The sequence below is a fragment of the Enhydra lutris genome, unplaced genomic scaffold, assembly GCF_002288905.1.
Source record: "Enhydra lutris kenyoni isolate GAN:26980312 unplaced genomic scaffold, ASM228890v2 scaffoldscaffold28, whole genome shotgun sequence".
Taxonomy (NCBI): domain Eukaryota; kingdom Metazoa; phylum Chordata; class Mammalia; order Carnivora; family Mustelidae; genus Enhydra; species Enhydra lutris.
In genome coordinates, this window is record NW_019154112.1 from 232164 (window position 1) to 245974 (window position 13811).

General features: G+C 55.4%; 2 protein-coding genes across 4 annotated transcripts; both read right to left on the minus strand.

Annotated features, from left to right (window-relative positions):
- Positions 1 to 971: 971 nt before the first annotated feature.
- On the minus strand, positions 972 to 9476 carry LOC111152187 (protein phosphatase 1 regulatory subunit 18). Its single transcript, XM_022510570.1, has 3 exons — positions 6795 to 9476; positions 2491 to 2701; positions 972 to 1840 (listed from the first exon to the last, which is right to left on the minus strand). The coding sequence occupies exons 1-3, from the start codon at positions 8409 to 8411 to the stop codon at positions 1821 to 1823; spliced, it is 1848 nt and encodes a 615-aa protein (XP_022366278.1). The 5' UTR covers positions 8412 to 9476; the 3' UTR covers positions 972 to 1820.
- Positions 9477 to 10389: 913 nt separating this feature from the next.
- Positions 10390 to 13297, minus strand: LOC111152188 (nurim). 3 transcript variants are annotated; one of them, XM_022510572.1, is made up of 4 exons: positions 13144 to 13297; positions 12411 to 12607; positions 11638 to 11814; positions 10390 to 11277 (listed from the first exon to the last, which is right to left on the minus strand). In XM_022510572.1, the coding sequence occupies exons 1-4, from the start codon at positions 13274 to 13276 to the stop codon at positions 10996 to 10998; spliced, it is 789 nt and encodes a 262-aa protein (XP_022366280.1). In that variant the 5' UTR covers positions 13277 to 13297; the 3' UTR covers positions 10390 to 10995. The 3 variants fall into 3 exon arrangements, with proteins under 3 accessions (XP_022366280.1, XP_022366281.1, XP_022366282.1); XM_022510573.1 differs by having other exon boundaries at positions 11638 to 11832; XM_022510574.1 differs by lacking the exon at positions 11638 to 11814.
- Positions 13298 to 13811: the final 514 nt, after the last annotated feature.

Below are 13811 nucleotides of genomic sequence, written 5' to 3' on the forward strand. Positions count from 1 at the left end.
TAAACTGGCTCATTGTTTAACACCTTCATTGTTCCTTTGCTAGTAAATTAAAGACTTCGGTATATGTTTAAGATCAATTTGTCTTACTTATTTTATATTTAGTAAAAGGGAGTCTCTTCTGACTAAGCTGAGAAAGTTCCTGTAGTGGTAGGATTATAACTACTCAAACATGTCTTTACTACCCTAGCAAACTGGGAAAAAACAAAACAAACAAACAAACAAAACAAACCCTGATAAGTGAACTATAGATCTGCCACATTTGTAGAAGAAAGAAATTCTTTGAAATGGGAAAATCTCCCAGTGAACTATAGTTGGGCAACAAAGCCGTAAATTATCAATGGTTCTTAATTAAACCTTGAGAAATATAAAACCCATGGTCTCTCAGAGACTGTTTTTCAGGAAACTGCCCTTCTCTACATACACTATATTTTGCAGCAGTTTTAGACTTATTATTTATGGTCCTGAGTCTTGGAGTAAATTCCCCTAGATTAGCGATTCTTATACACTAGTTAGTGTAAGCTGGCTGCTTCTAGCAGGCTTCTAAATAGTAGAATCCTTCAATTCAGCGTGTCCTCTGCTTCTAGTATTTTAGCTTTTTTCATCTATTCATATATTTGTTCAGTCATTCATTCTGGTAATAACTCTGCAAGTGCACTAGGAGTAATTTTGCAAGGCATGGGGATGCCTCATTAAACCCCGCTGAAATAGTCTGCTCTTGTGGCACTTCCAGCTTAGTGGGTTCCTCCTACCCTTCCTCAAACCAGTCCTTTTCCTGCCAGTCCTTTGAGAAACAGGTATGGGGCTCTCCCGAGCCCTTTCTTTATGTCAATGCTGAGTAGCTGTTTCATCCCCATTTTTCCCTCCCGCAGCCATGGCCACTACCTCTTCATGGCCAGTGGGAAGACGGGAGAGGAACAGACAGCCTCCCCCACCCACACTTTTTTTCTAAAGAAAGAAAAGCAGCAGGAGAGTTGGAGAGAACTCCATTTTATTAAGGAAAACTTAAAAAACAAACAAACAAAACAGGCAGTTGATAAGGAAGGAGAAATGGGGAAGAGGTGCCTTATTAGTCATCCCTCACCCTTGCAATTCAATTCAGTTGTGGACCACTGGAAGGAACAGAATTAAATAATTAGATGGGGGGTACAGGGCTAAGATCCCCAGCCTTCCTTCTTGGGGAAAACTGAGGTACAGTAATACTGAGCAAAAGTGGAGGAAGCCACACCCCCAATGAGGCAAGCGCCAGGGACAAGGGAGAGGGTTCCACATGGACTCAATAAGTAGGTGTGGTTGTAAACCTGGGACTTTGACAGGTGGGGCAGGCAGCTAATGGGGTTTGTAAACCAGGCTGGTGGTCAAGAGAGGAGGCAGGAGGTATAAACAAAGGGGCAGTGGCCTACAGAATAGGAAGGAGAGGGGCTTGTAAATGGAGTGGAGGCAGGCTGCCCAGGATGAGTGCTTAAATCCTATGAGCCCCCAGGGTATGGTTGGGAGTCAAGGAAGCTGAAGGGAGAGGATAACCCACCCATGGAGGTGGAGGAGGTACTCCACCTCCAGCCCCAGTGAGTGCTATGATCCTCCTCAGGACTTGATGCTCACGTTTGAATCATCTAGGATGCCATCAGCACATCTGACACACTCAAACCAGGGACCTTTGGTGAGGGTGGAAACTGGGAGACTAGCTCTGCCCCCAAAAACAGGATGAGGAAAGCAAGTTGGAAGATGTCAGTTGCCCTTCCCTGCCAAGCTCATTTTCAGGGTCTCTCTATTCTCAGTCTTCTGGGCTCCAGGATCTTCAGTTCCTTCCAGTTGAAAGAAGGTCACCTCCGACAGGACTCATCTGTGGGAGAGGAAGCAATAATGGTAGGGAACGAGTGAGGGCCTCCTACCTTCCCCACTTACCCTCCACACTGAACGTAAGGCTTACAATATCCTCCACGCCAAGTGCTTGCTACTACAGTAACAGCGGCCATCACTCATGTGGCTTGCATTCTGTGTCAGGCATTCTTACAACTCTTTTAATCACACAATAACCCCAGATAGAGCGAAGTAATTTGATGTCCAGCCAGAGTTCCAAGATGCTTCATAAAAATTAAAGAACCCTCTCTGGAAACCCCAGGAGGTGGTTATTATCAAACGCATTTCAGAATTAATAAACGGAGGCCAGAGGTCAGGTGATTTCCTGGAGGTTACATACACCACAGGTAAGAGACAAGATGGAATTCAAATGCAGGCCTGTTTGATCCACACCCTGTGTTTTTAACCACACTACTGCGCTCAGAAAGATTCTTAGTTTTGAAATCTGGAGAGCCCCTGTGCATCTCACTTCCCGAGACCTCGATTTCCCCATTTGTAAAGGAGTGGGTGGGGCTAGAGGTCCCGTCAAGCCTCTTCGAAGCGCCAACATTAATTCCTCCCTTTCCCTCCCGGACCGCAGTGCCCATTCTGAGCACCAGGGGGTGCCCTCGGACAGGCGGAGCCTCAGCTCACCCACGATCAGGGCCTTGGTGCGCAGCCCGCCCTGGAGCTCCCGCTGGAGCAGCAGCAGCTCCTCCTCATCCTCCTCGTCGTCGGGTTGTGCCGCTGGGGGGCTGGAAGCACTGGGAGTCTCAGGCTCCGGGCCCAGCTCCTCCAGCACCGAACTCTCGGAGGGGTATTGGTACGTGGTCTCCAATGCTGTCTCGCTGAAGGAGATCTTGAGCTGAGAGTGGGAGAGAACGGGGTGCGGTTGGGGGGAGGCCCAGAGTTTAGTACAGAGAGGCGCCCAGGGGAGCAAATGCAGGGGAGGGGGCTGGATTTGGGCACCCTATTGACTTTGCCCGAGGTTCCAGGGGTCCAGTTTTCCTTTTGATACAGGCTCTCTAATCCCATAATTTCCTTCTTCTATCTTATTTCCAAAACATCAGACTTTGGCTTGAGCTTGGGCAGAGGTGGCAGAAGTGATTAATACTGGACTTGGGTCCCAACTCTTTAGACTGCGGGTGGTGGAAGGATAAAAAGAATTGAAAATATATGGAGATAACTCCTGTAATCAGAACTGACTCTTTGGGCATCGTGAGGGGAACCAGGAAGGCTTCCTGGAGGAGGAGGAAAGTTTGACCTGGCAGGAAGTAGCTGGCTGGAGGCAGTCCCAGGCAAAAGCCAAGCCAAGCCATTAGTTTCCACACCCTCAGCCCCTTGAAGTTCCTGAGGAAACTCCGGACTCTGATACTGGGGCCCTCCTGCTCCCCTCACTCTTTTCCTATAGCTGGAGTGGACCAACAACAAAGTGGGGCTGGGGCCTGGGAGGGAAGAAGAGATCTACCAAAAGGCCCAGAGGAAACCAGACTCTCCCCTAACACACAGGGGAGATGGGCCCTTGAGTCCCTGAAAGGTACAGCTAGGCGAGGTGACAAGGGCAGAGAGGAAAGTCCATGCAAACACAGATTGCAGTGGAGAATGCACCAGGAAAGGCAAGCAGAGACAGAGGCAAAAGGCCAGAGGGGACCTGGAGAGGGCAGAAAATCCATAAACACACTGTCCCAAGAGCAGGCGAGGCCCAGCTGTTCTCAGTGCCTTTCTACCCTTCCCCTTTGCCCTTTTAAGAAGCTCAGGGGGCAGGAGCAGAGTGGGATTACCTCTGAGAGCCAAGGCGATTAAGGAGACAAACAGGAGGATTCCCTGTGAACTACTTGGAAAGGTCCAGATGATCTACTCAGGCCTTCCCAGGCACCTGTTTGGGAAACTCAGGCCTTGGGCCCTGCATCCTTGTCTCCACATGGGCTGGGATGTGAGAAGAGAGCAACTGGGGTGGGGGGGTGGGGGCTGGACAGGTGGATGCTAAAGCTGTAAGGAATGTGAAACCTGGGTCCCCAAGGGAAGCTGGAACTCAGAGACTCCTTGGCTCCAAACCATGCACTGGCTCATCTCACTGGGAGGAAAAGCTAGAGCCTAAGGCCCACAGGGTATTTCCACTGTGACACATCCCACCTCACCTCTCAGGCATCTGCTCCCACTCTGGCCACCCTCGTCAAGCCCACCAAGGACACTCCCGTCCTGGGGCCTTTGCATTGGCTATTCCTTCTACCAGGAACGCTCTTTCCCCAAATATCCCCGTGGCTCCCTGTCTCCCAATCACCCTATTTGAAGTTCATATTCACTCCCCCAACTTTCTGGCCCTCAAGGTTCCACTTACCCTGTTCTAACCACCCACCGCCCTTAATCATTTACCTACCACCTTCTAATGTACCAGAGAATTTACTTATTTGTGATCTTTTGTCTGCTGTCCCTAAGAGCATGAAAGTTGCTACAGGGAGTAAGGAAGGGTTAGTCCAGACCTCAGAGAGTGGTCCCCACAGAGAATCAACACTGGGGAACAATGTGGGAGGCACACAGTCTGTGGAACTGCTGGTAGAAATGAGTGACAGCAGCCAGACCCCTTACATTCCAGCTGTTCAAAAGGGACCACTTCTGGTTCTGTTACTGACAGATTTATTCAGACTTCTGGGGACCCATTTGTTTTCTTTTCACATCCCCTTTTGGGATAACAAGCTCCACAATTTATTATCCACTCTGAAAAAGGATTCATTTTATTTGCTATCAGTCATGTTTGTCTTTCTTCCCCAACCCTGCTTCTCTTCTGAGCCCCCTCCACCCCTCACCCCCGACCCCAACTTCTGACTGGGCTTCTCAGGAATGCACAGCCTGCATGGGAGTTGGGGGTGGGGGTGGGAGGAGACAGAGGGGTGTGACTCACTTGCTCCTCTCCCATCAGCTATATAAAGTCACAAGGGGACCAGAGAGGGGAGGAGCCCATCTCTGGGCCTTTAGGGAAGGGCACCAGCCACAGGGCAGGGCTGGGATTTCTCTCCCGTGGCAAGGATATGTTTGATGGCATTAGCTTGCAAACAGAAGTTATGGGGGGGGCAGTCCTCTGGTCTCCCAGCAAGTGGGTTGGGTCAGAGCTGGGACAAGGCATGCTAGTCCCTGCTGAGCAGGGTGCAGAGAGAGGGAAGGAGGCCTGAGACAGGGTGGAGGGGGAGGTGTCTGGGTCTAGAAAACTCTGTGCTGCTTCTCCCCACCCCCACTCCCAGAGCAGCCAGGGCTTCCTTATTCTCTCACCACATCCTGAGCGGTTCTGGCAGGCCCAGGGCCCAGCGGTTCCCCACTCAGCCATACCAGCCTTCCGGCCCCCACCCCAGGCTTCCTGTTTGGGTGATCTGCTTCCGGCTCCCCTACTCCCTGACCTAGGTAGGGTCACTACCAAAGGTCCTGCCCTGCACTCATATGGGCCCCAGCTTTGGGCCCCAAACTTCATGCCTCCCTCTGCTCTTCCTCCCCAAAGGCACAGGCCAACCTCAGTAGGAAGTGACTTGTCTGAACACCTCATGCTGGCAGTTCCTGACCTACCTCCTCTCATCGGCCCAGCCCAAAGGGGAAGGGGCTGGTAGCAGTCAGAGTGCTCAGGACAGACTCAGGTACCACGGCTCAGGGGTAGGAGCCTGAGCTCCACATGAAGATGAATTGGGGGAATCAAGTGACCTGAAAGCTCAATCTAGGTCTCTGGTCCCTGTGGTTTCCCACTGACAGGGGACACACAAGAAAACCAAATCTGAGGATGTCAGGCGAGATGAGGACTGGAGACTAGGAAGGGCTTCCCTGTCCCTGAAGGGACCTCTCTCTCCTTAGAGATTTGCAAGCTGGAAACTGGTTGGTGTGTAAGGAAGGGGTTGGGCTGAAGCCAGGGCAAGAAGCCTAGCTGCTCCCACTTCCTGCACCTTGTCCTTTTTCCAGTTTTAACCTCTGACCTCTGCTGGCCTCAGCCCCCACCCCTGTCCCCAACTCCCATTGTATTCCTTGCTCTAAGCACAGTGCCTCCAAATTCACTTCTCTCTTTTGCTACCCCAAAGGGAGGGAGAGACCAGGGCAGCAGGAAGAGAGGGGAAAACAGGGAAAACCAACTGCTGAGCCAGTCCTAGGGAGGGAGGGGAAGCCCAGGGAGGAAGGAAGAAGGGGAGTGAGGAGTTGGGGGGGGTGGATTTTGGAAGAAGAGAAGGCTTTTCTTGTCCCAAGAGAGAAGGGAGCACTGTCTAAAGCAGTGGCCCAGCTGGGGGTGTGCAACCCTGAGGTCACCCACTTCAAATGGCCTCTGTGTGCGCCTCTCCCATGGAGCAGACTCGGGGTTCAAAAGTCTTCTCTCCAGCCCTATTCCATTCCTCCACCCCCATCCTAGGATGTCCCCTTGTTCAGCTCTCCCCTCTCTGCCTTGGGACTGAGACCCTTCTCCACTCACTTCTCCCTGCCATTTCTCCCTACCCCAAAGCCACCCCTTGTGCCTCTGCCGGGTTCCTGCCCAACATTCACTCCACTGGAAGGCTGTATGTGCTTTCAACTGAAAACCCTGCTCTCACAGATTCTAGGCTGTAGCCTTGGTTCAGGTCTCCCACCAGAAGGACTAGATTCGGTCACAGACTCAGAGGAAAGGAAGGGAAGAAATGGAACTGTGGGGGGAGGAGGGGGAGCTGAGGAGGTGGGGAGGAAGGACCTAGAGCCAGAAGGAATGACGAGTGAGCAGCCTGGGCACACCCTGTGAGACACACCCAGGGACAGCACTTGATTTGGGGCTGGATCCTTGGGCTTGGAAATGAATGGAAAATGAGCTCTACAAGAAAGAAGGGTGTGTGTAGAGGAGGAAGGGTGGTGGCAGGAATTCACAAGAAAGAATATAGGAGGACAAGAATACGGGGTATAAAAAAGAAAGGCCAGAGAGAACTAAGGAGCGGGCTTCTGAGAAGTCTGACTTGGCTGCTCCCTACCTGTTTGTGATGCCTTTCAGGGGACCCCTTGACAAGGCAGCTGCGGCTGAGGCGGAGGTAGCCCCCCAGAACCAAGATCTCCTCAGCAGTCGGGTACCGCTTCTTCCCAGCTCCAGGGACTGCCGCATCAGCTGTGGCTGGGGTGGCAGGAGTGGTGGGGGCTGCAGGGGGTACGGACCGCCGGGGGTTGACTGTGAAGGTGTGTCCACTGCGGCGAGGGGCCCCCACCCCTGGCCCTGCCTTCACCCCATAGAACAGACGGTTCATGAGGGGATCCCCAGGGGGCTGGGGGGCAGGTGGGGCTGGGGGTGGGGGAGACAGAGGGGCTGCTGGTGGGGGCCGGAGAGCCACTGCTTCCTCTTCCTGCCTTCTAGAGTCTCCAGTCCCAGCGTCCTCTGGTGGGAAGGGGGAGGGCACAGAGCTGTAGTTCTGCAGGGTTCTCAGAGGCCTGCCCTGAGCCCCCGCCTTCTCCTTCTCAGCCTCCCCTTCTCCAGCCTCAGTACCAAGAGGCCCCAAATACTTCTCAGCAGACTCGGGGGGGACTGGTTTCTGAGTCTGAGCCTCTGTGTCCCTGGGTGTCCATTCTCGAGCCTTGCCAGAGTTCAGGGTCCATTTCCATCCTTCTGTCAGCCTCAGGCCCCTCTCACCATCCTCCAAAGGGGTGGGCCTTTGCTCTCCTGCCTCCACTTCTCTGGAGCTGCTGTCTGGAGCCTCCCTTGTCAGGGTCTCTGACAGCTCTGTAATCTCTTCTGAGGCCAGCCTTGGAACTGGTCTCTCTTCTTTTCTCCCGCATTCCTCCAAACAGTTTTTCCTTTCTTCTTCTGAGCTCAGCCTCCACTCTGATGCCTCCAGTTGTACCAAACTCTGTTCCTGAGACTCTCCAGAGTCAGGCCTCCATTTATGCGACTCCGTCAGCCCCAACTTCTGGTTGTCAGACTCTGCAGGGCTCAGTCTACTTTCCACCACCTCTTTTCTCCTGGGGCTTTGTTCTCCAGGCTCTGCCAGACTCAGACTCCACTCTGGAGTTTCTCCGGGGCTCAGCCTCCATTTCCGGGCCTCTGACAGTCTGCAGCTCCTGTCTCCAGCCTCTCCAGGGCTCTGCCTCCAGTCCCAAGCCTCTAAAGGCCTGGGGCTCAACTCTCGGGCTCCCCCTATCCCCAGCCTCCTCTCTCTGGCCTCCCTGGGACTGAGCCGCTCTTCTTTTGACTCTCTTCCCTTGGGGCTCTGATCCCGCATCTCCCCAGGGCTCGGTCTCCGATCTCGGGCCTCCAAAGGCCCAGGCCTTCTCTCTGCAAGTAACTCTTCATTCCGCTGCTGTTGCTGCTGCTGCTGGCGCTCCTGCCGAATGAATCGGTTCTGGTGCACTGGCCCAATGGCCTCCAGGAGGACAGCCGACTCATCTGAGTCTGGAGGTCCAGCCTCTGTAGTCCCAGGTGCAGGGCTAGGTTCTCCAGGAGACAGACCAAGCTTGGCTCGGCGACGCTCCAGGAGTCCCCGCTTCCAGGCTGGCATCTGGGACAGACGCTCCCGCTCTGCCTTCTCCCGGCCACGAAGGGCTGCCTCCTCCTGCCGTCGGCGGGCTAGCAGCTGTAGCTTCCAGTCTGGGATGGTGGCCATGGTCGCGCTGAGGTGAGGGTAGGGAGTGCTGGGGCCAGAGAACAGGAAAGAGAGGCTCCAGAGGCCCAGAGGTGAAACTGGGGGTGGGGGGAGAGGAAGTAGAGGGGGTAGAGGTGGGACACAGAGATAGGCACAGGAGCTGAGGGTAAAGATAGAGGGAAAGAGTGAGAAGATGGAGGGCAAAGAAAGGACAAAACAAAAGTGAAAAAGCTGTGGGCCAAGTGGGGGTGGGGTCGTGGCCCTGAGAGGAAGAATAGAGATTCAGGGCAAAGCGGCGGGATTCAGATTTGGCAGCGCAGGGTTAATGGTATCAGAGACAGTCCCGAGGATGTGAGAGAAGAGAAGAGCGGAAAAAGTCGGAATGAGAGGAGAGAGAGGGAGACGGGGAGGTGGTGGTGGTGGGGGGTGTTAGGGTTCAGGCGAGGCTTCCCCACCGTTACCCCGAGGCGGTTAGAGTGGGAAGGGAGATCAGGGAATCCCGCCCGAGAGGGGGTGGTGGGACTTGAGGGGGTGTCGGGGCGGTGAGGAGGGGCGGGGAGTGGAGAGGTCTAGGGGAGCAGGGGAATCAGGGGGCAGAGGGTAAATGGAGCTCCGCGGGAGCCGCCGGGCGCGTCTCAGCGGTCTCAGAGGTCCCGGCTCCCCTCCCAGCTCGGCTCCGGCCACGCCTCTCCGGCCCCCCAGCCGCCACCCTGCACTCCGCCCCCAGGCAGCTCGGGGGAAATACCCTCCCTTGGGGACTTTCTGAACCCGGGTGTCTGGGCTGCCAGCACGTTCCCAGAACCCTGGCGTCCACCCCACCCGGTCCCGTCACCACCACCTGCTTCTCCCACCCGCGGAGCCCGAGACCGTGGCGTGCCGAGTACCCTCTCCACGGGTCCGCTCATCCGATCCTGCCAGTCCTATGCCCGAGTCTCTGCTCTCAGGGAGCCCTGACATAGCCGGCCATTCCCACCCAGCTCGGACCGCTCGGACAGGCAATCTCGGCACAAAGAGGAGACAGCCCAAGGTCCGGGCCGGGGACGGGAGACAGGAGACACCCCCTCCCCAAGTCTGAAGCCCCTTAGTCAACTCACAAGCCGCCGGGGCTCCCAGGGGAGGGGGTGCGGAGGAGCCTGGCGTCCGGAGGGAGGAGAGAGGAAGAGGAGGAGAGTGGGACCGAGAGAGATCCGGAGACAGGAGGGAGGGGAGGAGGAAAGAAGAGGAGGAGGGAAAGAGGGGAGTCGAGGAGGAGGGACCGAGACAGAGACCTGGGGGCCGGGCGGGGGGCGGCAACCGCTTTGTCTGAGGACAATGCGGAGAGGGAAGGGGGCGCGGGCGGGGCCCGAGGGGCGGGGCCTCGCTCCAGAGACCTCGCGTGGGACTAGGCTCGCGGACTCTTTTCCCGCCGCAATCCCTGACCCTGAATTTCTGTCCCCATGGACCACGCCCCGCTCCCTCTCGGTAGCCCCGGAGAACCCAGGTGTCCAGACCCTCGCCCCGAGCTCGCCGACCCAAGGCAGCCGCCCGTGACTCAGGCCCCTCGAGGGACTTGGAGAGGAAGCAGCAGCTGCTACAGTCGGGCCCGCCCTTCCCATCTCCTGCTGCTCCTCCCCACGCTTTTGCCTCCCCTGGCCGGCCTTTGTTACTGCGGGGTCCAGGGCCGCCACCAGGCTGTGGTGGGCCCGTGGGGAGCGGGACGGCAGTAGAGGTACTCAGAAGCCAACAGCTATGGGAACTGGATCCCACACCAGAGCTGCTGTCCCACTCTTTGGCTTCAACCTGTCTCCCTTGGGTTCCCTGCTCTGCAGCGAGGGAAACTGGGGGATTTGGAAGAAGGGGGACTGGGCCTCTCTGGGGAAGTGGGGTTGGGCCTAACGGCAGCGGTCGCCAGAGGGCGCGGTGGCTGCCCAGACTCCAGTTTGATGTGCCCGGCTCCGCTTGCCCTCCTTCCCAAAGTCAGCCCTCTAGCTAGAGAAACACCGATAGACTGCATACCATATGTAGAAAAAAACAGGTTGAATTTTATTTTTCTGCTGCGCGTGTTCCTCGGGAGAGCAGAGAGCTCTTAGTCACCCAAAATGAAAAGCAGGAGGATCCTTTCAACTAGGTTAGAGGACAGAGCCTAGGGCCAGGGCCTAAGGGACCGGCAAGGCTAGTCAGGGGGCTGGCACTTGGAGCCTGGAAGGGCAGGCATTATCAAACCTGCAGACCCTGGTCCCACTCCTAGAAGGGGAAGCCAGAGGAGAAGGGGATCCCTGAGGTGCAGAAGGGAGTAACAGTGGGAGGGAAGTGGTCAGGCCCTCCCTTCTTCCTTATGAGGAGGTTCTTAAGGTGTGTGTGTTGCGGGGGGGGGGGGTGTCAAGCCCTAAAGTGTGAGGAGACAGGTAAGTTCCCCATCCCCTCTTCCAGGCTGGTGAGAAGTAGATCTTGGAGTCCAGTGGTTGAAACTCAGAATTTAGGTTATGGAGCTGGGCCCAAGGAGTGGAAGCTCAAACAGGGGAAGGGACAGCCCCTTCAGTCCATGAATTTGGGTTTCTGGTCTGAAGCAGCCAGGGCCTGGATGTTAAAGGAGAGAAAGTGCCAGGCTTGGAACCAGGTTAGCTCCTCACTCGGCCTCACCTTCCTGGGGCCGGGAGAGCAGGTGGAGTTTTCTTTGTAACTGGGCCCGGAGGTAGCGGAGGTCTTGCTGGTCAAGTCCATGAGCCAGGCCCAGATAGAGGGTAAGGAGGAGGGCAAGGAGGAGGCGGTCAGTGCCCAGGGTGGGTACCACCCACAGCACCGTCAGCAGTTCCACACACACTGGGTGGCGCAAATGGGAGAAGAGTCTTAGAGCCCGGGGAGACTTCAGGGCCAGAGGCTCACCAAGCCCCAGCACATGGTAGTACACCTAGGAGGGAGAACAGCTTAGAAATGGGATCAAGCCCCTTTTGCAACTTAGCGACCTCTTTCCTCCCCTTCCAGGAAACTTCCCCTTCTGTAACTCAGGCCCAAGGACCACCCTCCTGAGACCAGGACCCCTGATCCTCATCTCTGGTTCATGAACCTTCCCCAGTCCCAGTAGGCCCAATGGTTTCAGCCTTTGACCGAACGCTGAGGGGAGACTGTCTTATAAGAAAGGTAAGTAGGTAAGGGAGTTGAAAGAAGAGGAAGGTGGAAGAGCATAGGAGAAGGAGGAGGGAAATCCTTGGAAGGGAAAAGGCATTCTGGAAGGAATCCTAGGTCTCAGGTAGGAATCTGGGAGCCTCACCTGTTTGAGGCCCATGAGCTCGGCGTAGTCAAAGACGAGAAGGATGCTGAAGATGAGGAGCCAGGATATGACGTGGAGCACAAAGCAGAGTAGGGGCACCCAGGTGGCCCATGGTTCAGCCCGAGCCTCCCACAACACAGGGCCTCTGGGTACAGGTTCCCAGTACCGCATCACCAACTGGGGAAGGATGTGGGGCTGGGTATCTCAGCAGCCTACCCTTGAAAGACCTAGACCCAGAGGCTGCCCCCCACCCCAGGCTGGCCTGCAGCTCTCCCCACCTCTACCATGAACATCACAAACAGTCAGAACATAGGGGGTCCTAGGTGGGGTCCCAAGGATGTAAGGATGACCTATATCTACCCTGAGGGCTTGCAGACCGGATGGGGGTAACCAGATAGGTACATAAAGTACCAAGCACTCACTGAGAAGACAAGTGAATGCTAACTGGGAAGTCTTCTCTTGAGACCTAGGGAAGAGGTTTCGAAGAAAGGGTAGCACTGAAAGAGATGTTACCAAGGGGAATCTCAAGCAGAACAACATGAACAAGGTTGCAAAGGTGAGAATGCACATATCTGCTTGGGGAATGAGTAATGGTACACCATTCTTGATAAGGAGAATATGTACTGTGGAGGAATGAAAGCTGAGATTAGAGTCCTCAACACCCTCAGTTCTCTTCCTAAACCCACATTTTCAGAAGGCCCTTTGCCGCTCCAGTCTAGGACACCCTTCTCACAGACAGTTTCTCCTGGGACTCAGTGGCCAAGGCTTCATACCTGCAAGGCCAGGGCAGTGCATGCGACATACAGTGACCTCTGAAGGACCCCGAAATATCGAGACATCCACGCCTTCACTGTCTCAGTTGCCATGAGGCTGTGCTGCCCCACAAAAAGTAGGAGGAGACCCAGATCCCAAGCCAGGGGGACAAGGATACTGCGGTCCCGCACGGCAGCCAGCCATCCCTGGCGGGCATCTAGGGGAAGTTGAAGAAAGGGACAAAAGATCAAGAGGGTTATGGGAAACATCCCCTATCCTACTCTCTTTTTGGGGCCCCAGGCCATTTCCCCTTAATGCTTCAAGAGTCTTAATGCTTCCTCTCCAGGCTTTGCCCACCTTTTCCATTCCCTGCTTCTTCCCTTTTCTCCAGGCCTCCTTTAGGGTGGGGAGGAATATGGCTGGAGAGGCGACTGATCCTCTTGTTTCCGTGGTCTAAATGCTCCCTCTTTCGAACACTCTTCCCTCCATATTCCTCTCTTTAAAAGCACTTTCTTTCCTCTGCTTATCGCCCTTTTCCTCCCCACCCAGTTCTCACTCTCTCGCCTCTCCAAACCGCTAATCCCTGAGTTCCTAATTTAGCCCTCTGGTCTGCCCTGAAGCTTCTCCAGCTTTTGCGGTTCTAGTTCCCTCTCCCGGACTTCCCCTGTCATTTGTCTCCAAGCCCCGCCCTCCCTCCCTCTCGTCCGGCTCCACCTCCATCCCCAGAGCTCATCCTTGATCCCTCCCGCTCACCCGGACCACCAGGCTCCGGGATCCCTCCAAGAAGTGGCCGAAGAGAGGTAAAGCGCACGAACTCCACTCCGGTGCCAAAGGCCAGGATGAAAGAGGCGAGGGCAGCAGGGATCAGGAGCAGAGCTGGGGCCATGGCGACACACGGAGGGGTGGGGAAGGGGGCGGGCTTGGGATTCCCGCGGCCGCAGGCTCCGCCCCTCTCCCCGCCCCTCGGGTCCCGCCCAGAAAGGCGGGGCTCCTTCGCTCAAATGCCGGGGCTCGGGTCAGTGGCGCGCCCCTTTTTCTGCCCGCTGGGCGGGTCGCGGGGGCTTTTACCCAGACCGCAGTCTCTGCGTCACAGAAGGGAAAGTTAGAATTCCGAGTGACAAATGGAAAGGGCAGCGGCTCTATAGCCCTTCGTGTGGGTTGAATCGTAGCTCGGCTAGTTGTCTCAGCTGAAATGAAGACAGTTCCTCTCTTTCAGGGTTCTTGTAGAAACCGAGAATTATGACCCCCTTTTTCTGTAACCTTAGCCAGAAAACCTAGCCGGAGTCAGAGGTTACAAAGCCTCAGTTAACACTTCAATCATAAACGGCGACAGAACGGAAGACTGTTGACCCAGACTGAGAACCTAAAGCTCTGAATCACCTATTACATCTTGTTAAAGAGTTAGTGACTATTATACCATA